At 45.4% G+C, this 26,166-nt stretch overlaps 1 protein-coding gene across 1 annotated transcript in view; it reads right to left on the bottom strand.

Annotated features, from left to right (window-relative positions):
• The window catches only part of LOC137431904 (nck-associated protein 1), a 343,894-nt gene that overhangs the window by 107,119 nt on the left and 210,609 nt on the right, over positions 1–26,166 (bottom strand). The window contains exons 22-24 of the mRNA XM_068123738.2: positions 21,962–22,095; positions 18,779–18,876; positions 9,634–9,727 (exon numbers count right to left, since the gene is read on the bottom strand). Of these exons, the coding sequence (XP_067979839.1) occupies positions 9,634–9,727; positions 18,779–18,876; positions 21,962–22,095 (326 nt within the window). The remainder of the gene's footprint in view (positions 1–9,633; positions 9,728–18,778; positions 18,877–21,961; positions 22,096–26,166) is intronic.

Here is a 26,166-nt window from a genome sequence, read left to right as displayed (position 1 = left end):
CACTCCAATTACCAATACAGACTAGTCAAATTCCACTCCAATTACCAATACAGACTAGTCAACTTCCACTCCAATAACCAATACAGACTAGTCAACCTCCACTCCAATAACCAATACAGACTAGCCAACTTCCACTCCAATTACCAATACAGATGAGTCAACCTCCACTCCAATTACCAATACAGACTAGTCAACTTCCACTCCAATTACCAATACAGACTTGTCAAATTCCACTACAATAACCAATACAGACTAGTCAACCTCCACTACAATTACAAATACAGACTAGTCAACTTCCACTCCAATTACCAATACAGACTAGTCAACTTCCACTCCAATTACCAATACAGACTAGTCAACTTCCACTCCAATTACCAATACAGACTAGTCAACTTCCACTCCAATTACAAATACAGACTAGTCAACTTCCACTCCAATTACCAATACAGACTAGTCAACTTCCACTCCAATTACCAATACAGACTAGTCAACTTCCACTCCAATGACCAATACAGACTAGTCAACTTTCACTCCAATTACCAATACAGACTAGTCAACTTCCACTCCAATTACCAATACAGACTAGTCAACTTCCACTCCAATTACAAATACAGACTAGTCAACTTCCACTCCAATTACCAATACAGACTAATCAACTTCCACTCCAATTACCAATACAGACTAGTCAACTTCCACTCCAATTACAAATACAGACTAGTCAACTTCCTCTGCAATTACCAATACAGAAATAAAAGCCATATACTCGAGGCCAATTCACCTTCACTGCCTCTCTCATCTAATTTTCAAAACCACCCACCTGCACCCAAACTCTAACTTACTCACTACAAACTAGATCCTAGCTCAGATCTCATATTTTTGGTGCCAATGCTGATGTTTTTTTTTTTTTTACAGATTCACATGTTCAGTCGTATGAGGGCAAGCTGAAAAGTAATGCCTCGTACTTTTGTTTTTGTACACCACACTTCTCACCCCTCAAACAAGGTCGGAGACGGGAGAAGGGGAAAAGAGTAGGAGGGAGGGAAGGACCTATAAATGAGCTCAGTCCGACCGACCAATCAACGGATCATCGGTCCATGTACTTTTATGTACGCGATATTTCAAAAACCGTCAAACATTTAGCTTTCATATTGCAGATATGTATTCCTCATGACATTATCTCAACCTGATTAGATCGCGGCTGTGATTGGCTGAATTATATTTCAATGGCAACCATCTTGGTAACTTGTCTTGTGTGTGCGATTTTTCAAAAACTGTTCCGGATTTAGCTTTCACATTACACAGATCTATTCCTCATACCACCAAAAAGGCGGGGACCTCGAGAATCAGCTAGTTGTTAACTTAAAAACAGATTAGGATATTTGAATGAAACAAAGACAGAGACATCAATCTCTACAGAGTGGCCACAAAGTCCCCATGCACACAGTTAGAATTTATCTGTATGCTCCCCTTCATGCTCTGCACAAATTGGAATTTTTCTCCATGTTCTTCTGGACATCATCTTCCATATTGAGGGTTGGAGGTCATAAAAGCAGCCCCTGACGGCTGTTTTGAGGTCTTTAACCGTTATTAGGTGGAGATGACAAATTTCCTCTTTCACAATGCCCCAAAGCTAGCCTGGTGTTGGCTTAGCCGTTAGGGTGCAGCTTGGGATTCTAGGATCCAGGGTTTGAATCCCGGTCGATCGCTGAATTAACGCCAGGGGGGTTGACTCAGCCTGTCATCCTTCTGAAGTCGGCAAATTGAGTACCAGTTCACTGGTAATTCCCTGTGTCGCAAAAGGCGACCAACAGGGTTGACGGCAGGAAGGGCATCCGGCCATAAAACATCGTCTCAAAAAGGGGACCACGGTGCCCGAAAAAGGCCAACCCTTGCTCTGTGGGGAAAAATGGCCTCTAAAGGTGGTTCTACAATGCCCCAAAACGAGTTGTCACATGTTGTTAAGTCTGGACTTCGAGGAGGCCACACCATCTCAGATCCACGTCCAATCCATCGTCCACTGAATTTGTCATCGAGATATTCTCTAACTGCAAAACCATAATGTGCTGGTGCACCATCTTGTTGCAGGATCGCTGTTGCCTCGAGACTTCTCTCACGCAGACGTGGAACAAACCACGTGAAGCATGTTCAAATAAGCAGTGTGATTGACGCTTGTATCAAAAAAAATATGGCCCTATCAAGTGATCTTCTGAAATTGCTGCCCACATCATGACATGAGGAGGATGCTGTTCAATTTCCTCATAAAAATTAGGATTTTCTTTGCACCAAAAATAAGCATTCCTGGATCGATTGCTGAGGTAAATAGCACACTCAATCTAAAAAAAATACACTTCGTCTTGATTTCATGGTGGGAAATCGCTGCAGAAGAGCCTTGCTCTTAATCAAGTCAAATCAAGGACACTCCCTGTTGAAAAAGCCTTCTTCTCCCATGCCCAAATCTTGTCGCCCGTAGGAGCTGGCTTATCGAATCTCTGCGAAAATCGTGTCCTTATGTCTTCAAAACTTGCTCCTTCTCGCGCACGGTCGTGAACCCAAACAAAAATAATCAGTCTCTCTTCTATCATGTAAAGTTATGGATTCGTCACTTCCGTTGTTGTGGTTCTCATCCACTGTAAACATTTTTGGTTCCATGTACTATTATTGTTATCGTTTAAGTGAATTGGAGATAACTGTTTTCAAAAGGTAAAAAAAATTAATGTTTTCAAAATAAACCGGAAAGGCAACCGGACGAAGAATAAGAGGAAGAAGAAGAGAAAAAGCAGGCGGAGCAAATGAAGTCGGAGAAAGAGCCGAGCTGCGTTGAGGTTTTAAGCAAACGCTGGCGACCGGGGGTCATGAGTGAGCTTTGGGTTTCCTGGGAAAGGGATTCCTGCGACAAAGTTGTTATCGCTGTGACAGATAAACCTGCGTGACAGGTTTTGCGGTTGATTCCGAAGAGAATCATTGGAGTGCCGTTACGTCTCGAGTACGGGTCGTTTGCCATTTTGCCTCGCGCCTGATTTTGGATCGCTCCAGGCTTTTCACCTCGCTTCAACCATTTCACCGCATCCAGACGTAACCTGGTGTGTGTGTGTAACGTGGATTTTGAGTGGGAATTTGTGGTTCGTCGATTGGGAGCCGTTGAACGTCCATACCCGAAGGTGTGTTTTCCCAGTCGCCTCTTGAGGGTACCTTTCCTCATCTTTGACAGTGAGACTGTCAACCGAACGGGATTCTAGTCTCGATACAACATCGTTCTGATGATCACTGGAGCGTGGATCGACTTTGGTTTGAAGCTGGGACAGAGACATTGGGAATGTTTTTTTTCGCTCACTTGGAGCACAGTGAGTTATATTGTACGAAACTGATGGTACCATCATAGGAATGATATTGTTGTGGATATGAGAATGGTATGTTTTTTTTGTTGTTGTAGTGTAAATTGTTGTAAAGATCACCCTTTGTAAATGTCATGACCCTTGTAAATACCTCCGTAGTGTAAAGGTCAAAGGGCGTCTCGGTAGTTATTCCATGAAACACCACATTGCAGGACCCGATAATACCCCTGTTCAGTAGTTTATTTCCTTATTATGTGTCTTAGGGTAAGGCTGTGTCTCCCATTAATTTAAATACTCCATTGCACCAAGTGAAATAAGAGTAGATTCCCTTCATTCCCATTCCCAAAACCTCCATTTCCCCTTTCATCATTGCCAGGCCTCAATTGCCATTGCCAATTACATCCCCTCCAATTGCCGCCATTGACCACGAGGCAGGGTCGGAGGAGAAGGGCGTGTCTCCACCTCGTCATAGAGGGGAGGAGTAAGCTAGCCCCGAACAACCAACCGAGCACGAGGTGTTTGGTTTGAGAGGGCGGAGGAAGAGCGTTTGGGGGAGGTTCGCAAAGGTTGAGGGGCGGGGCCTATATAACCCGCCGCGGGGCGTTCCCCAGAAGGAGACAAGAGAGATGAGACGAGAGATGGGTCCAAGAGAGGAGCTGAAAGGCTTAGCTGAGCTGCGTGGTGAGGTGGAAAGGAAAGAGCTGGGTCGTCAGAGCAGGGCTGAGTTGTGAGGTTCGAAAAGCAGAAGATCATCCAGGGAAGCACAAAGCCTGATATTCGTCACCTTGCGCGCCAGCAGCAGCGTCTACAGCAGCAGCAGCAGCAACGCTCGCCAGCCGCTTAGGGGCCTGAATGGCAGTTCGAAGCAGGGCCGCGAAGGAACGGCGGCTGCAGAACGTGCGAATCGTGCTGCCGGACCCAGTGGACTTTCCTCTCCTTCCAGCCAATTCCTATCATCATTCCCCGCGTGAGTCTGTGTCTTCGTTTGTTCTGTCCTGGGTATTAAGTAAGCCTGTTAGATAAGTTAATAATTTGCACTGTGTCACCTGCGTCTCATGTCCCTGTAAATAATCGTGACTGTTCTTCTTGCTTGTGAATGTGTACATAATAAACCCCGTTACTCTTCTGTACATCTTCTTCTTCCTCTTTGCATTCGGTCGCTTTAGAGTTTTCCAGATTGAGTATCTGTGGCGCGATACGGCCAACGTTTGGGCGAATTGGGTGAATCGGGTGAGTCGGGAACAACTGTCCGGCCGCGGTTACACCACCGCTCGGTCAAAATAACATCTAATCCGCGGACCGTAACAATATATTGGTTGTACAATTGATTACTATTGTTTTTGTGCTGTTATTCTTGTGTGACCTTAATACAATACTTGTTTGTTGGTAACAATTGGTGTGGTTTCACCATTGATCTTTGACACAGAATAACACATTTTTCTGCCGTGACTCCTCTCGGCGCTCGGAGGTACACCGTGACCGGGGTTTGGGGAGGAGCATGTAAGAGAAATTGGGGGCCTCGTCCGGGATAGAATTCCCTAACATTCCCAAAATTCCCAAATTTGGAATTTCCTAGCATTCCCAATTTTTTTCAAAAATTGGAATTTTTTTTTGTGAAGGTTAACAGGTGCTAACTAATAGTCACCATGGTGTTTGACGCAGAAATGTTTGCGGCGTCCCCTAATGAGGCACAGTTCCAGGCGTTAAAAAGATCGTAACTCATGATATTGGCCAAATATTTTAACTTGGAGGTCCGAGTTAATATGAAGAAAGCAGAGATGGAGACATTGGTGGTGGAGTCTCTAGTGGGACAAGGATAAGTGGGACAAGCGTTTGTCACGCTATCACGATATAACATTTTGTCACGCTGTCACGATATAACGTTTTGTCACGCTGTCACGATATAACATTTTGTCACACTGTCACGATAAAACGTTTTGTCACGCTGTCACGATATAACGTGTTGTCACGCTGTCACGATATAACGTTTTGTCACGCTGTCACGATATAACGTTTTGTCACGCTGTCACGACATAACATTTTGTCACGCTGTCACGATATAACGTTTTGTCACGCTATCACGATGCAACATTTTGTCACACTGTCACGATATAATGTTTTGACACAGTGTCACGATATAACGTTTTGTCACGCTGTCACGATATAAGGTTTTGTCACGCTGTCACGATATAACGTTTTGTCACGCTGTCACGATATAACGTTTTGTCACGCTGTCACGATATAACGTTTTGTCATGCTGTCACGATATAAGGTTTTGTCACGCTGTCACGATATAAGGTTTTGTCACGCTGTCACGATATAACGTTTTGTCACGCTGTCACGATATAACGTTTTGTCACGCTGTCACGATATAACGTTTTGTCACGCTGTCACGATATAACGTTTTGTCACGCTGTCACGATATAACGTTTTGTCACGCTGTCACGATATAACATGTTGTCACGCTGTCACGATATAACATTTTGTCACGCTGTGACTATATAACGTTTTGTCACGCTGTCATGATATAATGTTTTGTCACGGTGTCACGAAATAACGTTTTGTCACGCTGTTACGATAGAACGTTTTGTCACGCTGTCACGATATAACGTTTTGTCACGCTGTCACGATATAACGTTTTGTCATGCTGTCACGATATAAGGTTTTGTCACGCTGTCACGATATAAGGTTTTGTCACGCTGTCACGATATAACGTTTTGTCACGCTGTCACGATATAACGTTTTGTCACGCTGTCACGATATAACGTTTTGTCACGCTGTCACGATATAACGTTTTGTCACGCTGTCACGATATAACGTTTTGTCACGCTGTCACGATATAACGTTTTGTCACGCTGTCACGATATAACGTTTTGTCACGCTGTCACGATAAAACGTTTTGTCGTGCTGTCACAATATAACGTTTTGTCATGCTGTCACGATATAACGTTTTGTCACGCTGTCACGATATAATGTTTTGTCACGCTGTCACGATATAATGTTTTGTCATTCTGTCACGATATAATGTTTTGTCATTCTGTCACGATATAACATGTTGTCACGCTGTCACGATATAACATTTTGTCACGCTGTGACGATATAACGTTTTGTCACGCTGTCATGATATAATGTTTTGTCACGGTGTCACGAAATAACGTTTTGTCACGCTGTTACGATAGAACGTTTTGTCACGCTGTCACGATATAACGTTTTGTTACGCTGTCACGATATAACGTTTTGTCACGCTGTCACGATATAACGTTTTGTCACGCTGTCACGATATAACGTTTTGTCACGCTGTCACGATAAAACGTTTTGTCGTGCTGTCACAATATAACGTTTTGTCATGCTGTCACGATATAACGTTTTGTCACGCTGTCACGATATAATGTTTTGTCACGCTGTCACGATATAATGTTTTGTCATTCTGTCACGATATAACATGTTGTCACGCTGTCACGATATAACGTTTTGTCATGCTGTCACGATATAACGTTTTGTCACGCTGTCACGATATAATGTTTTGTCACGCTGTCACGATATAATGTTTTGTCATTCTGTCACGATATAACATGTTGTCACGCTGTCACGATATAACATTTTGTCACGCTGTGACGATATAACGTTTTGTCACGCTGTCATGATATAATGTTTTGTCACGGTGTCACGAAATAACGTTTTGTCACGCTGTTACGATAGAACGTTTTGTCACGCTGTCACGATATAACGTTTTGTTACGCTGTCACGATATAACGTTTTGTCACGCTGTCACGATATAACGTTTTGTCACACTGTCACGATATAACGTTTTGTCACGCTGTCACGATATAACGTTTTGTCACGCTGTCACGATATAACGTTTTGTCATGCTGTCATGATATAACGTTTTGTCACGCTGTCATGACATAACGTTTTGTCACGCTGTCACGATACAACATTTTGTCACGCTGTCACGATATAACGTTTTGTCACGCTGTCACGATATAACGTTTTGTCATGCTGTCATGATGGAACTGTGCATTCAGCTGACAGAACTGGTGCTTCACAGCGGCTTTGACATAATCTTTGGGAAAGAGATGAATACCTGATGGTGCTAAGTCATGGCTGTATGGTGGGTGCTGTAAGACGGTGAACCCGAGGAGATGAATTGCTTCAGTCGTTCGCGCACTTGTACGATGCCGTGCATTGTCATGCTGTGTCCGCATGTCAGGACTAGCCTCTGATTCTGTGCCTTCAATTTATTTTGTTTCAATGTAGTGCTCAGCTCAGATGTCGATTACATTAATTTTCATCCTGCAGCAATCGTCAATTATATATCAGGCCGAATCAAATTTGCAACACACGGGGCGGCATGAAATGGGATACGAGAATTAAATATAGAGAGGCCACAAATGGATGGACCTTGTGCACAGAAGACAGAGCAAAACAACAACAATAAATGATGGCACTTATTTTGCAGAAAAACTATCCCTCTATCAAATTGATGAATCAGAAAATCTTTAACACTCTTCGCCATGAGGCACGCATGACACTGCAGCCCAAGGATCGGGGGCGGCGCCAAACAGCTGCATACGTCATCACGGCGCCAAACAGCTGCATACGTCATCACGGCGCCAAACAGCTGCATACGTCATCACGGTGCCAAACAGCTGCATACGTCATCACGGCGCCAAACAGCTGAATACGTCATCACGGTGCCAAACAGCTGCATACATCATCACGGCGCCAAACATCTGCATACGTCATCACGGCACCAAACAGCTGCATACGTCATCACGGCGCCAAAGAGCTGCATACGTCATCACGGCACCAAACAGCTGCATACGTCATCACGGCGCCAAACAGCTGAATATGTCATCACGGCGCCAAACAGCTGCATACGTTATCACGGCGCCAAAGAGCTGAATATGTCATCACGGCTCCAAACAGCTGCATACGGCATCACGGCGCCAAACAGCTGCATACGTCATCACGGCGCCAAACAGCTGAATATGTCATCACGGCGCCAAACAGCTGAATATGTCATCACGGCGCCAAACAGCTGCATACGTTATCACGGCGCCAAAGAGCTGAATATGTCATCACGGCTCCAAACAGCTGCATACGGCATCACGGCGCCAAACAGCTGCATACGTCATCACGGCGCCAAACAGCTGAATATGTCATCACGGCGCCAAACAGCTGCATACGTCATCATGGCGCCAAACAGCTGCATATGTCAGCACGGCGCTAATCAGCTGTCAATGTCAATGCATGCATTTCTCACTGATATCCAGAGCTGATTTTTGAGCCGACAACAGCAGCTGATTATGTAGAAAGGACATTAAGGGCTTAATCCACCATGCCTTGACCCTGCTTTTCTCAGAACTTCAATTTTGTTTGAACACAGGTGATTTTCACAAGTTATGAAATCCCAGATACGGTTGATTCATCGTCTTTGCCGCCCTCACTTCACTTGCCGCCTTAGGCTGGGGCCTCCTGGGCCTCTGTGGAAATCTGGCCCAGCATATACTCGGCTACTTGAAAATAACTCACTTTGCATCTCACATTCACATTAATAGCAACGGTACCCACCCTATGGGCGGGGCTTCAATTGGGAGGCCCAAATGAAAAGGCTAAATATCAGAAATTGAAGGCTTTTTTTTTCTTTTAAACGATTTATATAAACATCCGTTAAATCTCGATCGGTGCAGCCGGTTGTGCGGCACCCGGGAAAATAACGACATGCGGGAGCAAGTATCAGCAGGATGTGGCAGTGTGGGAGTCCACGTTTCTGATCCTCCTTCATGCCGAAGTAGCCCACCACTTCTCCAAGCATTCCGCTCTTCAGATCCGCCATGACAGATTTAAGCTTGATACTGAAGACGCGTGCAGTTAGTACTCCCGATGTTGTATGTACTCCCGTGTCCTCTAACAAACCATGTCCTTATAAAAGGTCTTTGTCCGAGGTAACCGAGTTCGATTGGTGCATCTGTGCAGCGATCGATGCAGCTGTTTGTGCAGCACCCGGGAAACAATATCGTCACAATGAGAACAATGGACGTTATGCGAACGTGAATGTTATGCGGGAGTCCAAAGCTGAAATTGGAAAAACTAAATAGCCTATTTTACTCCTGGAGATCCCAGGATTACCCACACGAAATATCGTTGCGATCGGTTCAGCAGTTTTTACGGTACCTTCGAACAGACAAAGAGACAGACGGACGGACATTTAGTGAATTATAGTAAGATTGTTGTGGCAATAACTTTTATCAAGTACAGTGTAGAATTATCAAGTCCAGTGTAGAAAATGCAAACTCACTCTGCAGCCGTTTGTAGAGAGCTGACATTTGGTCTGGCTTATCAAAGCTTGTCCTCATTTGCACAAGCACTTCCATGTTCTCCGACACCAGCTTCTGAATAAAATAGACAGCGTGCATCGCCAAATAATGTTACACCATACCATGGAAAGTGAATTTCGATCAAGTCATGCCATTATTTCATAGAACGGAATTGTACCATCAATTGTGTCCAGCAACCCAATACACATGGTGTCGATGCTCGTTATCGGGTAGCTTTGGCAAGGCTTGACCGATAGTACATTAATACACCCTTTAAGAATACTGTTGTTTCTTCAAATCTTTCCCCCTTCCTTGTTTTCGGACCATCATATGGTAACCCTAAACCTTTCCTTTCCTCAACCCACAAATAGGAGCACTTATTGGAAGTTTAAAGTTAGGCTTCGAGAAGACAGTGTGTTTAAAGAAGCCTTTCGTATTTTCTGGGCAAGTCTCCTTTTCTGGGCAAGTATCAAAGAAATCCTCCTTTTCTTCATTGGACTCAAGAGGCAACGTTGTTGTCAATGAGGATGATGACATCTAAACATTATTGAATTCTATACAAAACTTTTTGAAGAGTAGACTGTTTGTAATGATACAATGATGGATTTAAACTCTCACTTCTCCTCCCTAACTGAGGCTCAACGGTTGGAGCTCGACCTACCAATCACCCCACCTGAGCTGTGCTCTTGCTGCCATGGATTCTGGGAAAGCTCTGGGTATCGACGGTCTACCTCCCAAATTCTTTCTGACCTTTTAGGCCCTGAGTTGCTGAATGTTTTGGACGCTCTATACAGACTGGTATAATGCCGCTGAGTCTTAGAGGAGCCGTAGTATGCTTGCTCCCGAAAACTGAAGATCCCCGACTTATGGCGAACTGGCGACCGATCTCCCTGCTGTGCACGGACTACAAGCTTTTTTCAAAAGTATTGGCTAATCGACTAAAAAAGGTTATTTGTGATCTCGTATTACCAGAACAGAGTTACTGTGTTCCTGGAAGATCCATCCATGATAATATTTCTTTAATCCGAGATCTCATTGATGGTAACCGTGTGCAAAAAGATTTTGGAATGATGTCGCTTGATCTTGAAAAGGCATTTGACAGTATTGACCATAAGTTTATGCATCATGTATTGCAAGCATGCGGCCTCGGAGCAAACTTTCGATCCTACATTTCCTTGCTATACACAGACGTATTTAGTTTAATTAAGATTAATAATGTGTTGGCTGCCCCCATCAAGGTTCGGAGAGGGGTACGGCAAGGGTGTCCAGTCTCTGGTTTATTGTTTGCTCTTTCTTTAGAGCCCCTTCTCAATCTACTGAGAAAGAATATTTCTGGAATACCACTTTCTCCCATGAGTGCACCGCTAACCCTATCTGCTTATGTGGATGATGTCTGCATCTTTGTAAAAGATAAAGACGATATTGATATCCTTGTTGAGTGCCGAACAAAGTTTCACTCTGCTTCCTCTTTAAAAATCAATTGGAACAAAAGCAAGACGTTATGGATACCCTCTCTTTATCGCAACCTTCCTCAGCCTGTACCACTGCTGCCCCCATCCCTCCCCGCAGGGTTACTGTGGGGGAAGTGAGGGAATTAAGTACTTGGGCATATTCCTTGGTTCCCCACAGTATGCTCAAAAAATTGGGACGGGGTAATTGAGCAAGTGGGAGAAAGATTGAACCAATGGAAAAGGGTTTTACCTCATTTGTCTTTCAAGGGCCATGTGCTAGTGATCAACAAGTTAGTTGCCACGCTGTTGTGGCAAAGGTTCATCTGCCTGCAACCGCCGGAGGCCCTGCTCAAAGCACTCCAGGGCAAACTGGTGGTCTTCTTCTGGGGAGGCTACCACTGGCTACGACCCGATGTGATATGTCGCCCCTCGGCTGAGGGTGGCCCACAACCTCGTCGACATCAAAGCCTGCCAAATGGCCTTCCGGCTGTTGTCCATTCAACGCCTCCTCTACATGGAACATCTGCCAGGCCGGCTCCCTGCACGCCTTGTACTACAGCGAGCGGGTAGGCTCGGGAACGATTTTTAACTTTTTCAAATGAACCTCCAACATGTCGACATATCGCTCCTCCCTGCTTTTTACCAAAGCCTCTTGAATGCCTGGCAGAACCTTTCTGTGAGTCGTCAGGGGGACACATATGTAACGAAAATGCTAGCACACGAGCCTTTGTTTTATAATCCTCTTTCCCGACATTCCAAAAAGTTTTGCTCTCAAATGTTGTGTTTGTGTGCTTCCCCTTCTCTCCCCATCTTGTCTTCCGCTCCCTCTTTTTGTATATTTTGTTTGTCTGGTTGATTTGTTTGTGAAATAAATGTTAGCTCTTTCACGAGCCTCGATTCAGTATACAAAAAAAAAACAAAAAAAAAAAACAAAGAAAAAAACATTTTCCAGGTAGCTAAGGAAGTTGGACACAATAGGAGGTATTTTGACCCACAATGCCCTGCGCATTGGCAGCACCATGCTATTAGTTGCTTTATAACGAACTTCAACCCAAAAGAAGGTCATTAGGTCCATCAATGCCTGCGTTAGTATTGCGAAATAACCGTGTAAGCTGTAAAGTCTCAGAGCAGACGATGTAAAAATCATTACGTCACCGAGTCTGTAGTTAATTTAACATATATTAGTTATTTACTTGATTATTGAGGGAGGATTAGGGGGAGAAAGGTGGGATTAGGAGGTGGGGAGGGGGAAAGGGGGAGAAAGGTGGATTAGGAGGTGGGGAGGGGGAAAGGGGTAGAAAGGTGGATTAGGAGGTGGGGGGGGGGGAGGGTTAGGGGTAGAAAGGTGGATTAGGAGGTGGGGAGGGGGAAAGGGGTAGAAAGGCGGATTAGGAGGTGGGGGGGGGGGGGAGGGTTAGGGGTCGAAAGGTGGATTAGGAGATGGGGGGGGGGTTAGGGGTATAAAGTTGGATTAGGAGGTGGGGGGAGGGGTTTGGGGTAGAAAGGTGGATTAGGAGATGGGGGGGGGTTAGGGGTAGAAAGGTGGATTAGGAGGAGGTGGGGGGGGGGGTTAGGGGTAGAAAGGTGGATTAGGAGGTGGGGGGGGGGTTAGGGGTAGAAAGGTGGATTAGGAGATGGGGGGGGGGGTTAGGGGTAGAAAGGTGGATTAGGAGATTGGGGAGGATTAGGGGGAGAAAGGTGGATTAGGAGGTTGGGAAGGATTAGGGGGAGAAAGGTGGATTAGGAGGTTGGGGAGGGTTAGGGGGAGAAAGGTGGATTAGGAGGTTGGGGAGGATTAGGTGGAGAAAGGTGGATTAGGAGGTTGGGGAGGGTTAGGGGGAGAAAGGTGGATTAGGAGGTTGGGGAGGATTAGGGGGAGAAAGGTGGATTAGGAGGTTGGGGAGGGTTAGGGGGAGAAAGGTGGATTAGGAGGTTGGGGAGGATTAGGTGGAGAAAGGTGGATTAGGAGGTTGGGGAGGGTTAGGGGGAGAAAGGTGGATTAGGAGGTTGGGGAGGGTTAGGGGGAGAAAGGTGGATTAGGAGGTTGGGGAGGATTAGGGGGAGAAAGGTGGATTAGGAGGTTGGGGAGGGTTAGGGGGAGAAAGGTGGATTAGGAGGTTGGGGTGGATTAGGTGGAGAAAGGTGGATTAGGAGGTTGGGGAGGGTTAGGGGGAGAAGGTGGATTCGGAGGTTGGGGAGAGTTAGGGGTAGAATGGTGGATTAGGAGGTTGGGGAGGGTTAGGGGTAGATTGGTGGATTAGGAGGTTGGAGTTAGGGGTAGAATGGTGGATTAGGAGGTTGGGGAGGGTTAGGGGGAGAATTTGTGTGTGTTGTTGAGGAGGTTGGGGCCAAAGCTTTCCCGCTGTTGAGGCCAAAGCTTTCAGGATCATTGGAATCTCCTGCGGTGGAGTCAACTCCGAGGGCCTTTCACTCACTCACCGCAGGCAGGTTGGTGGTCTTTCTGTCTTCTACCGACTCCTCTCCGGCCTTGCTCCCCCAGCTCTCTCTGTGCTCTGTCCCCCCAGTATTCCTTCAGGTCGCACAAGATCTGCCTGCAACCCTCTTATGGTTAAACTGCCAAAGTCAAGGCTCTCTGCTCACCTTCACTCTTTCATTCCCCTTTTCTCCCGCCTCTGGAACAAACTCCCCCACTCCCTTCAATCCCACTCCTCCCTCCAGGTCTTTAAAACAGCTGTTCACCACCATCTCTTATCTTCCCCCATCGAAAACCTTGATCTTTTCTACCCCCGGTAATTCACCCCAGAGTCCTTGCAGTGTTCATATGTTTTATTCCTCTCTCACCTCCCCCCAAGTCCTCCCGATGTCCCTGCTCTCAAATGTTGTGTTTGTGTCCTTCCCCCTCTCTCCCCATCTTGTCTGCCGCTCCCCTTGTTTTTTGTGTTTTGTGTGTCGGTTTGTCTTTTTGTGTGATTAATGTTAGCTCTTTCACGAGCCTCGATCTTGTATACAAAAAAAAAAAAAAAAGTCAAGATTTTTGCCAACACTTTATAGCAGCTGGTATCATGAAGGTGTGGCATTTCCGACATGACTCAGGGTATGGTTGGAAATCCATAAGTGAAATTACAGACCTAACAGGGATTTAGTCCCTTCGGGTGATCGCAAAAATTTTGAGGAAAATGATTCAGGTGGGACGGCAACTTGGTCTAACTTGGACTTGAGGTACAGAAGGAGATTTGAATGAGCCAACAGTGCCTAAAATTGATTGTTGAACCCATTCAAAATGATTTGCCCCCTGTTAGCGATGGGTCAAATCTTTTCCAGACTATGGACAGCAAGGGCATCTATAAGATATGCCTTAAATTGTTAAATGGGGACCTTTCGTTAAATGGAGTTACCCGATAGAAAGGATTGTTACCTGGAGGACCCCCTCCGAACCTATCTGGCAAAACCATGTATAGTGAGCCCATATCAAAAAGAACAGGTGATCTCCAGTGGCGTTTGGCCCACTGGATTGTTCCCTCCAACACGTTTATTAGACATTTTTCTCCAGTATCTGTTTGTTGTCCCTTCTGTACAGTCAATGAAGACTTGTTTCATGCATTCATAGACTGTGTACAATTATTTCCTTTGTTTCATTGTGTAGCTTGTGGGACCAATCATTAGTCTCCGTCAGAGAAAATTATATTGGTTCCGCCCCTTTTGGCTTTATGAGCTACCTGTGCAGGCATATCGGGAGACTACTATTGCTCGGGTCCTCTGCAATAGTACTTCCTGGTTGTCCTAGCTAGGGTGCTGTGCTTGGGTGCGTCTGCTCAAGAAGTGTATTTCCGAGTTTTTGTACTCTAGTGAATTCCTGGCTGTCCAGTGGGTGTGTGCATGTAACCGGCAGACGAAGGTAGGCTTGCATTGAGTATGCGACGCCATTTTGTTCTTTTTATGTATAAATGGAATACGGACGCCGTTAAATGGGAACCGCATTATGTGTTCACTGTCTCGGCAGAGGTGCAGTGGAGTGTTTCCACCGTGTTCTGGGTAACCCGTGATCTCTTGTGAAAAGGGTATGTGATTTTGTTTTTATGTCGTGTAAACAATTAGCGTTTTGTGTATAGTCGATTTGTATATTTATATTGGTGGGTAGTTGGGTTAAGTTAAACCCTTTTGGGGATGATTTTAAGTATGAGAAAGGTAATTTTATGTTTTCTTCACAGATATTTGTTCAGTGCTGTCAGCTGCTGTTCTTTTGATCGGTTTTATTACTTGGCTGCTATTTGTCTTTTGGGATATTCTCAAGTTTAATAAAGTGTTGTATTGTGCTCTCCTACCAAACTTTCAAATAAATGCCATTAATTTGAAATCTCTTTGTTCAGTTAATTGAACACCTACCTTTGGGGAATTGCCGTCAAATTACTTATTTAGGGTCTCCCACCCCATATTGGGGGAGTGGTGTAGTCTGTAAACAAACTACCAGGAGACGTGGACTCCCCTGGGTGTCACATTTGGTTGAATTATATTGCACACAAAATGCATATTACTTTTTCTTTGAGAAATTTCATCTTTTGTTTTGCTCCTAAACAAAATCCTGAATCTAAACTGTTTAGTTTCCTTATAGCAACTGAAAAACTTGCTGTTTATTTAACAAGAAAAGATAAACTATCTGGCAAACCGACAGAGCACTGCAATATCATGTTGTCTTTTAATGCATTGATCTCAGCAAGATTGAAACTTCAGTTTACCTTTTCCAACGAGGCCGGAAATCTTCAAAACTTTATTGATACTTGGTGTGTCGGTGGTTTTTGTGAGGTTGAAGAAAACGAATTGAAAATACTGTTATGAGATGCTGATTATGTTTCTTTTATTTGACGATCATTGGGTGGTTTTTCTTTTTGGCATTATTGATTTGATTTGACTGTAAAACATGTATATTATTACTTTTTGTATTTTTGTAATAAAGACTCAAAAGTCAAAGTCTCTCTCTCTGTCTCCCCCATCCGTCTGTCTGTCTGTCTGTCTGTCTATCTATCTATCTATCTATCTCTCTCTCTCTCTCTCTCTCTCTCTATCTCTATCTCTATCTCTATCTCTATCTCTATCTCTATCTCTATCTCTATCTCTATCTCTATCTCTATATCTATCTCTCTCTCTAAGTATATATAAATCGAAAAACAGAGGGGAAGGAGACGAGAATAAAAGCAATCATCGGTTCTTTTACTGTGTACAGTGAAAGTCACAGTGTTGTGTTTATTGTTCGTGCTTTACCTGTGTTTCAGGAAGTAAACGCAAGTTTAGAGTTCACCCACCTGCCGGTTTCATCATTCATCAATTAAAGACCCATAAGGTTTCCGATAGTTATTGTCCATTTCCAATTTTCCCCATGTCTGTTGGCCCTTCCCCCTATTATTCTGCTTCTCTATGAGCATTGGTGAGGTATGTGGATGGACAAAAGGACCACCGAGGCACTCGGAAACATGGTGGTGGAATGATGAAGTTGGAAAGAGGATTGACGAGAAGAGGAAGAAGTTCAAGGAGTGGCAGAAGGCGAAGGGTACGGGAGCAGAAACAGCAGAGCATGAAAGTTATAAGGCAGCCAGGAAGGCTGCAAAGAAAGAGGTAGCAAAGGCGCAGGAGGCATGTAGGAAAATGTTCGGAGAACGCTTGAATTCGGAAGAGGGTCAGAAAGCAGTATTCAGGATTGCAAAGCAGATAGCGAAAGAGAGGTGTGATGTGATGGGAGTGAGTTGCTTGAAGGATGAAGTGGGACAAATCGTTGTCGACCCAGATGGAATTAAAGGAAGATGGAAAAGATATATGGAAATGCTGTTGAATACAGAGAATGAATGGGATGGCAACAGAGAAAGTAACCCAGTTTTAGGACCGGCAGAGAAGATAACTGAGAAGGAGGTTGAGGAAGCGATAAAAGCAATGAAGGGTAGAAAAGCATGTGGGAAGACGGGAGTTGTGGGAGATATGTTGAAGGCAGCAGGAAGTTGGGGTGTGAAGAGAATGACAGAGATCTGTCATCTGATGGTGAAAGAAGGCTGCATTCCAGTGGTTTGGGAACTGAGTACCCTCGTCCCTCTATACAAGTGGAAAGGTGACCCTCTGGAGTGTGGCTCGTACCGAGCGATAAAGTTATTGGAGCATGGAATGAAGGTATTGGAAAGGGTGTTGCAGAGGAGGATAAGGAATAAAGTGAAGATCGACGAAATGCAGTTTGGATTTATGCCAGGAAGAGGAACGACAGACATGTTTTTCATTGTGAGGCAGTTGCAGGAGAAGTACATGGAGAGGAGGAAGAAGTTGTTTCTTGGGTTTGTTGATCTGGAGAAAGCATTCGATAGGGTTCCATGCAAAGTATTGACATGGGCATTGAGGAAGTTAGGAGTGGAGGAATGGTTGATCAGAGTAGTGATGGCAATGTACAAAAGAGCGCGCACAGCTGTAAGGACGAAGGACGGGAACAGTGGTGAGTATGAGGTGAAGGTGGGAGTGCATCAGGGGTCGGTACTAAGTCCACTACTATTTGTAGCTGTGATGGAGGTGCTGGCTCAGAACGTAAAGGAGGGTTTACCGTGGGAGTTGTTGTATGCAGATGATCTGGTGTTGATTGCGGAAAGTATGGATGGACTGAAGGAAAATATGAACAAGTGGAAGGAATGTATGGAGACAAAAGGTCTGAAGGTGAATATCGGAAAGACGAAGGTGATGGCAAGTGGTAAAGCATGTGGTGAGGTGGAAAGAACTGGGAAGTGGCCCTGTGCTGTGTGCAGGAAGGGTGTCGGAGTGAACTCCATTCAATGTACAATGTGCGCTGAGTGGGTTCATCAAAAATGTAGTGGTCTGAGAGGGTCATTAACCAGTGTGGCAGTTACATTCAAATGTAAAGTGTGCACAGAGGGAGCTGCAGATGGAGGAAATGTTGAGTTGGATCTTGGAGACGGCGTGAAGCTGGAAGGTGTGAAAACATTTTGCTACCTCGGAGACATGCTGAATGGAGAAGGTGGATCAGACTCGGCAATGGTTGCTGGAGTGAGATGTGCATGGAAGAAGTTTCGGGAACTGAGTGGCGTGCTGATGATGAGGGGAGTGTCGTTGAAGCTGAAGGGAAAGGTGTATGCTGCATGTGTCAGAAGTGTTATGATTTATGGGAGCGAGACATGGGTAATGTACGTAGAGCAGCAACGAAGGTTGGAAAGGGTGGAAATGCGAATGTTTCTACGGATGTGCGGAGTATCGTTGAGAGAGAGGAAGACAAATGATGAATTGCGAAAGTTGATGGGAATAGAGCCTGTGATTGATGCTGTGAAGAGGAACAGGTTGAGATGGTTTGGTCATGTGTTGAGGAAGGATGAAAGTGACTGGTTGAGAAGAGTGATGGAAATGAATGTAGAAGGAAGTAGAGGACGGGGAAGACCGAGAAAGACTTGGCTCAAGATGGTGGAAGAAGAAATGCGGGCAAGGGGGTTAACAAGGAGAGATGCAGAAAAAAGGGCAAAATGGAGAAGATTGTCATGGGGACCGCAAGGCTAACCCCCGCTCTAGCAGGGAAAATGGCCTTAAAATGCATGTTGTTGTGTTGTTGTTGTGTTGTTGTTGTATGAGCCTCGATACCTGAAGAAAATTCACTTATGTTTACGAGGCAAACAAAAGTAGGCACACAATGTTCATAAAATGATCCAGGAAATCTTGGTAATTCCTTGTTATCCTTGGTACATACCTTGAGTTCATTGACTTGTGAGGAAATATGCCACATGAGGTTTTCATTCAGGAATTTGATTCCATAAGGCCCCAAGAGCTCGGCCAAACATCGCATTTCTGGGAATAACAAAAAAAGGATACATTTAATTATTTCACATTTTTAGACAGGACATAAGTCCTGATTGAAAGTTTGCTGAGAGATTGCGGTATTGTGGCGAACTGAGGGTCCGGCACTCTCCCAGATGAAAAATCAACTTTCTCAGGGAAAGCCGCACAATTGCCCCCAACAGACTAGATACTTTTCAACGTGATGCAATCACAAGCACGAGGCAAAGCACGAGAGCTCTTGCAATCACGACCACAACGGTACGGGCTACATCAATCACTATGGTACGGGCTACATCAATCACTATGGTACGGGCTACATCAATCACTATGGTACGGGCTACATCAATCACTATGGTACGGGCTACATCAATCACTATGGTTCGGGCTACATCAATCACGATGGTACGGGCCACATCAATCACTGTGGTACGGGCCACATCAATCACTATGGTTTGGGCTACATCAATCACTATGGTACAGGCTACATCAATCACTATGGTACGGGCTACATCAATCACTATGGTACGGGCCACATCAATCACTATGGTACGGGCCACATCAATCACTCTGGTTCGGGCTACATCAATCACTATGGTACAGGCTACATCAAGCACTATGGTACGGGCTACATCAATCACTATGGTACGGGCCACATCAATCACTATGGTACGGGCCACATCAATCACTATGGTACGGGCTACATCAATCACTATGGTACGGGCTACATCAATCACTATGGTACGGGCTACATCAAGCACTATGGTACGGGCTACATCAATCACTATGGTTCGGGCTACATCAATCACTATGGTATGGGCTACATCAATCACTATGGTTCGGGCTCCATCAATCACTATGGTATGGGCTACATCAATCACTATGGTTCGCCTGGTTCGGGCTCCATCAATCACGATGGTACGGGCTACATCAAGCACAATGGTATGGGCTACATCAATCACTATGGTATGGGCTACATCAATCACTATGGTATGGGCTACATCAATCACGATGGTACGGGCTACATCAATCACTATGGTACGGGCTACATCAATCACTATGGTACGGGCTACATCAATCACTATGGTACGGGCTACATCAATCACTATGGTACGAGCCACATCAATTATAGTACGGGCTACATCAATCACTATGGTTTGGGCTACATCAATCACTATGGTACGGGCTACATCAAGCTCTATGGTACGGGCTACATCAATCACTATGGTTTGGGCTACATCAATCACTATGGTATGGGCTACATCAATCACTATGGTACGGGCTACATCAATCACTATGGTATGGGCTACATCAATCACAATGGTATGGGCTACATCAATCACTATGGTACGGGGCTACATCAATCACTATGGTACGGGCTACATGTTACGGATTCGGCCCAAAGGGTTGTTGTTATGATTATTGTTGTTGATTCTAAGTATTCTGGTGATTGTGGTTGAAGGGAAAGGGTTATAGTTAAAAGATTTGAAAGCGCTCCTGGTAAAATGTGGCCGGAAATCCGGATCGTGACCGGAAGAGGTGGAGCAAAGAAGAGTAAAGAGGCGGTAGGAGATCGTAAAACAGACGTTGTTGTTGAAGCTCCGGACCGAGCGTTCGACGTAAAGTGCGAGTGAACTTTGTGTCCTTGAAGGGAAGTCGGGCGATAAGAGTTATCGCCAGAGTGCGTGGAGCCTGTGTCGTCGGGTATCCTCCTTGAAGCTCCGGAGGATCCTGGCCTCAAAGCCCGGGTTCGAGGGAAAGCCGTCCGCCATCTTCGCCACGCGAGCAACCGGCAGTGAACCGGTTTTGGTCGTGTCGGCTGGGCATTATTGCCCGGTGGTTTGCCGGGGACGGCTGTGCCAGAAAGGGCACGTGAGAATTATACGGAGGCTCGCGGATTGAACCGCAACGTGTACATCGGAGCGCGTCTTTGTGAGGTTCCTTTCCACCGCTGTGTTGCTGGGTGCTGAACAACGTGACCTCGGGGTCGTCTCGCTCGCCTATGCCTCAATTGACCATCGGGCCTCGACTCCCCGATCGCGGGAGCGCACAGAGACATTGGGACTTCGCCTTGGAGGGGTGCAGAGACATTGGGGAGGTGCCGTGAGTTTGGGGTGAGGGGCTTGATAAGGATATCATCGTAAGATTTGAAAGTAGGGGTGATTGCCCCCAATGTTGTATGGCTCTTTGTGTGTGATTTATTATATATTATTGTTTGTTTATAACCTGGTGTGGTTGCATTATTGATTTGACTGTTTCATTTGCTGGTTCCATTGAGGGTTTCATTATTTGCTGGATTTCAACCAAGGATAACACATCTTTCTGCCAGCGACCCTCTCGGGGTTCGGAGGTCTACCGAGACCAGAGGTAAGGGGGGTACCCCGTAACACTACATCAATCACTATGGTACGGGCTACATCAATCACTATGGTACGGGCTACATCAATCACTATGGTACGGGGCTACATCAATCACTATGGTATGGGCTACATCAATCACGATGGTACGGGCTACATCAATCACTATGGTACGAGCTACATCACTATGGCTACATTACTATGGTAAAAAAACTGGGGTCGTCTTATACATGGGATTGTTTTGTACTCGAGTATATACGGTAATATAAAATAGTGGGGCACCTGTGTGATTAAATTGTGTCTTTTGTGGTAAAAGTCCTAAAATTGATATAGATCAAGTTGAATGTGTAATAAATGATTTAAGATGTTGTGTCAAGATGAATATTTCATCTGAAGGCCATAAATGGGAAAAATCCAAGATGGCCACCGCACGAATTGCGAAAATCAAATACCTCTTCACCAGAATGGCGACCGTGAACCTTGTGTGACATCATCAAATTGAGACCGATATGGGGTGCCTGCCACGAATCAATCTTATTTCGGGATCAATTACACATTTTACAATGATGTATGTCTGAACCGAGCCAACCCCTCAAATGTATTCTAGCGTCGTACGATCACCTCCAGAAAAAACACTAAAGCAAATTATATGCATCTACATTGTACAAACAAAATAAATAAATCATATCGCTCCATTATAATATCTACCTGTGCACTAACTTGTCACAGTATCTCTGTACCTGTAATATCAGTGTACTCCACAGCACTGAAGGGGAGATCATGGCTTTCAGAAGCCAGGTTGAGAAAGGCTTTCATGCAAGGTGAAAAGACCACCAGGCAATTGCTGGCCTGTCTGAGAAGAGCCTCAAGATACCTGTGTGCGACACCAGATGACATTTCCAATGACAAGAAAGCGTGCTTTTAAATGAAAAAAAAAAGAAGGAAATAAGTGTGCAAGTTAATCCTACATTTGCAGAACAAATTTTACAGATACCGCATTTATAATATAGTGTTCAAATTGATTTTTCAGTACAAGAGATCAAAAAGGAAGTATGAACACGAAGAAGGCATCGAAAGTAGAGCGTGACTATTATATATTGAAAGGTTGTTATTATCAAAGACGCAAAAGGGGGTTTTTTTGTACACAAAGTCGAGGCTCTTGTAAGAGCAACACATACACCACAAAAACATGACTTCGTGACTGGTTAAGGAGCCATGGAATGATGTAATGGGCCGTCAGGATTGGTCAGGGAGTGACGTAAGCGAGGGACAAGGGGAGGATGAGTCCCTCCTCTCTCTGTCTCTCTCTGTCCTGGGCAGCGTGGCGAGCGGGCGTATTTTTGGTTCTCTTTCGAACTGGCTTCGTGATGGCTGTGCTGCGTGCCGTGTGCCCCCAAGAGAAACATCGGAGCTCTGGGGAGCTTTTGTGGAAAACTCCCATCGTAAGGAGGAGTAATAAGGCGCCGGTTCGGGGAGCTCACAGTGCTTTCAACATAGAGGAGAGCGGAAGATGACTGCCTGCACGAGTTGCCTCACGTTAGTGGCGTCGTGGGGAGCGACTCCGCGCCATCTTGTGTGTTTCCCGCACGGTGGTTCGAGGCAACCCCACCAAGTGCTCGTCGAGACCGGAGCTTAGTGCCAAAACTAAAGGGGGGGGAGGTCCTTTTTATTTTCTTTGATTGTCTATTTTGAGACTGGAGCTGAGTGCCCTTGTCTGTTTCGTGTGTCTGAGTGGAGACGTTTCAAATTAGGAAATAGTTTTTACCTCACATTCATTTTTATCGTCTCGCAATTATTTTCATTAAAATAATTATTTGTTGCATTTTACTTCCTTGTCATGTCCGTTTACTTGTTTGTGGGTCGTCATTAAACCCCATGGCGGCCGTCCGATTAGATAGGCTTTGGGCCTTTCACGTGCATGGGAAAAGATAATCCCGCCAAGTTTTGAAATACGCCTCGGAGTTAACTGTCCGGCTATCTGTCCAAAACTGGTCTTCATCGGCTACAGACGATGATAATAAAAAGGAGCGGGAGATAAGAAGGGGAGAGAGAGGGAAGCACAACAACAGTGGAGAAAAGGGACATTGGGGATCTGTGGAAGGGAGACGGCTGGGGCGGGACACACAGTATAAACAGGACAAACAAGATGTACATGACAGGGGATTTCAGGACAGAAAACGGAATTTGAAGGAGTTAGATTTGGGGTGATTTAACGGGGGTAGAAAAGATCAGGGATTTGGATGGGAGAAGATAAGAGATGGTGGTGAACAGCTGTTTTAAAGACCTGGAGGAAAGAGAGGGATTGAAGAGTGTGAGGGAGTTTGTCCCTAGGTGGGAGAAAAGAGGAATGAAAGAGTGATGGTGAGCAGAGAGTCTTGATTTTGGCAGTTTCACCAGAAGAGGGTTGCTGGCAGATCTTGTGCGACCAGAAGGAAAATTTGGTGGACAGAGCACAGACAGAGCTGGGGAGCAAGGACGGAGAGGAGTTGGTAGAAGACAGAAAGACCAACAACCTGTCTGCAGATTTTTCTGTAAGAGAGAAAGGCCCTCAGATTCAGCTCCATCACGGGAGATTCCAATGATTCTGAAAGCTTTGGTTTCTACAGCGTGAAGCCGAGCTAGGTGTGAGGCAGGAGCACCAGCCCAGAGGGGAGAGCAGTATTCCATCAATCTGTAGATGAAAGATTTGTATGTGCTGAGGAGCTCAGAAGTGCCCAGAAAGGACGTCGCACGACGGAGGATGCCCAGATGGCGACTGGCTTTGGAGGCCAGCTTGGAAATGTGGGTTTCCCAAAAAAGATGATGGCAGATAGTGAGACCCAAAAGCTTGAGTGACAGAACTTCTTCGAGATGATTGTTGAGAAAATAGATGGGAGGGTTGTCCAGTCGGTCTTTTTGGAGAGAAAAAGTGAGAGTGTGAGATTTGTTAGGATGAACGACATGTTCCACTTGTTTGACAAGTCTGTGATTTTGTTCAGGTCTGCAGAGAGTGAGGAGGCTGCAGACTGCCGATCTGAGGGATGAGGAATGGAGAATGTAGCGGCAGAGAGTGGAGTCATCAGCAAAGAGATAGAGAGGATTTTCCAAAGAGTCAGAGAGATCATTGATGAAGACCAGAAAAAGCACAGGGCCCAGAACACTGCCTTGAGGAACTCCGGCCTGGACCAGAAGCGGAGATGAGAGAATTCCATTCAGGGCCACAAGTTGACAACGACAGGAGAGGAAGTCCGCAAGCCATGTGTGAAGGTTACCATGGATACAATAGGAGGAGAGTTTGGTGAGCAGGGCGGGGTGCCATACCATATCGAAGGCACGTGATATGTCAATGGAGAAAGCTCTGATTTCCTGTTTGGCGTTGACGACCTCCCCCAATTGTTGAGACAGCAGAAGCAGCAGGTCCAGAGTAGAGTGACCGGTCTGAATCCAAATTGATGATCAGAGATCAAGCCATTGGAGAAGATGAAGGATTTGATATCCGAAGCAATGATGGATTCCGTGAATTTGCTGATAATTGGGAGAAAGCTGATTGGTCGGCAGTTGCAAGGATATGATTTTGCACCTTTTTGTGTAAAGCGGTAATGTTGGCTGATTTCAAAGCTGATGGCAGATGACCTTGAGCAAAAGAGAGGGTGAAGAGAACAGAGAGAGGGTGAGATGGAGCGGCAGAGCAGGATTTTAGGACCCATGGGCTGATGCCGTCTGGTCCAGTTGCAGAATCAGAGTCGAGGTTTGACAGAAACTTCTCCACCTTGTCAGGAGAGAAGGACACAGAGTCCAGGAGCAGTTTGGTTCGACTGTGAATGGTGGGTACAGAGAGAGATGGGTTTGGGACGCAATGTTTTTAGGCAAACACAGAGTTGAGGCATTCGGCTTTGTCACGTGCAGTGTCAACTGTGTAGCCATTTGAGGTAAGGGAGGGGACAGAAGGGGAACAAACACCAGAGACAGATTTGACCAGATGCCATCAGGATTTGGAGGAGGGAGACAGGATTGAGAGCTCAGTCTTGAGAGTGGAGAGATAGTGCTTCCTGGCTCTCTTGAGGGTGGACACATACTTGTTCCGAGCTTTGTGAAATTAAAGGAGAAGGCCTTCTGTTGGATTTGCCTTCCAAAAGGCAAAGGCAAGTTGTTTCAGGGCAACTGCTTCACCACAAGATTCAGTGTACCATGGACAGGAGGAAGGGTATGACAACTGAAGACGAGATGGGATAAATCTGTGAGAGAGAGAGAGAGAGAGAGAGAGAGAGAGAGAGAGTAATTGTCTTTTTTTTAGAAGTCCCAGGAAGAGTTGATGTCAGAGGCAGTGGAGATGGGAGACCAGTCCAGATGATTGATGGCTGCTTGAAGACCGTGCCAGTTGGCCTGAGTGAAATGCCAGACTCGTTTGCACTGAGGAGGCTCTCTGAGAACTGAGGTCAGAGAGATGTCCACTTCAGCAGCAAGTGATCAGATGAACCGATTGGAGCAGAAGAAGAGCAGCAGAAATTTGCAGGGAAGTTTGTCATAACCAAGTTCAATCTTGGTTTCATCAGACCACAGAATCTTGTTTCTCACAATCTGAGAGTCCTTTGGTGCTTTTTTGCAAACTCCAAGTGGGCTTTAATGTGTCTTTCACTGAGTGGCTTCCGTCTGGCCACTCTGCCATAAAGCCCAGATCGGTGGAGTGCTGCAGTAATGGTTTTCCTTATGAAAGTTTCTCCCATGTCCACACAGGATCTCTGGAGCTCAGCCAGAGGGACCATCGGGTTCTTGGTCACCTCTCTTACCAAGGCCCTTCTCCTCCGATTGCTCAGTTTGGCCGGGCAGCCAACTCTAGGAAGAGTCCTGGTTGTTCCAAACTTCTTCCATTTAAGAATTATGGAGCTGGATAAGAATTATCCTGTCATTAAGAATGATCCATCGGGCTGTCTCTGAGGTCTGCAGGCAGTTCCTTCGACCTCATGGT

This window comes from Myxine glutinosa, chromosome 7, assembly GCF_964187855.1.
Source record: "Myxine glutinosa chromosome 7, kmMyxGlut1.1, whole genome shotgun sequence".
Lineage (NCBI taxonomy): Eukaryota > Metazoa > Chordata > Myxini > Myxiniformes > Myxinidae > Myxine > Myxine glutinosa.
The sequence above is the reverse complement of the archived record's forward strand: the minus strand, read 5'-3'. Positions and strand labels throughout refer to the sequence as shown.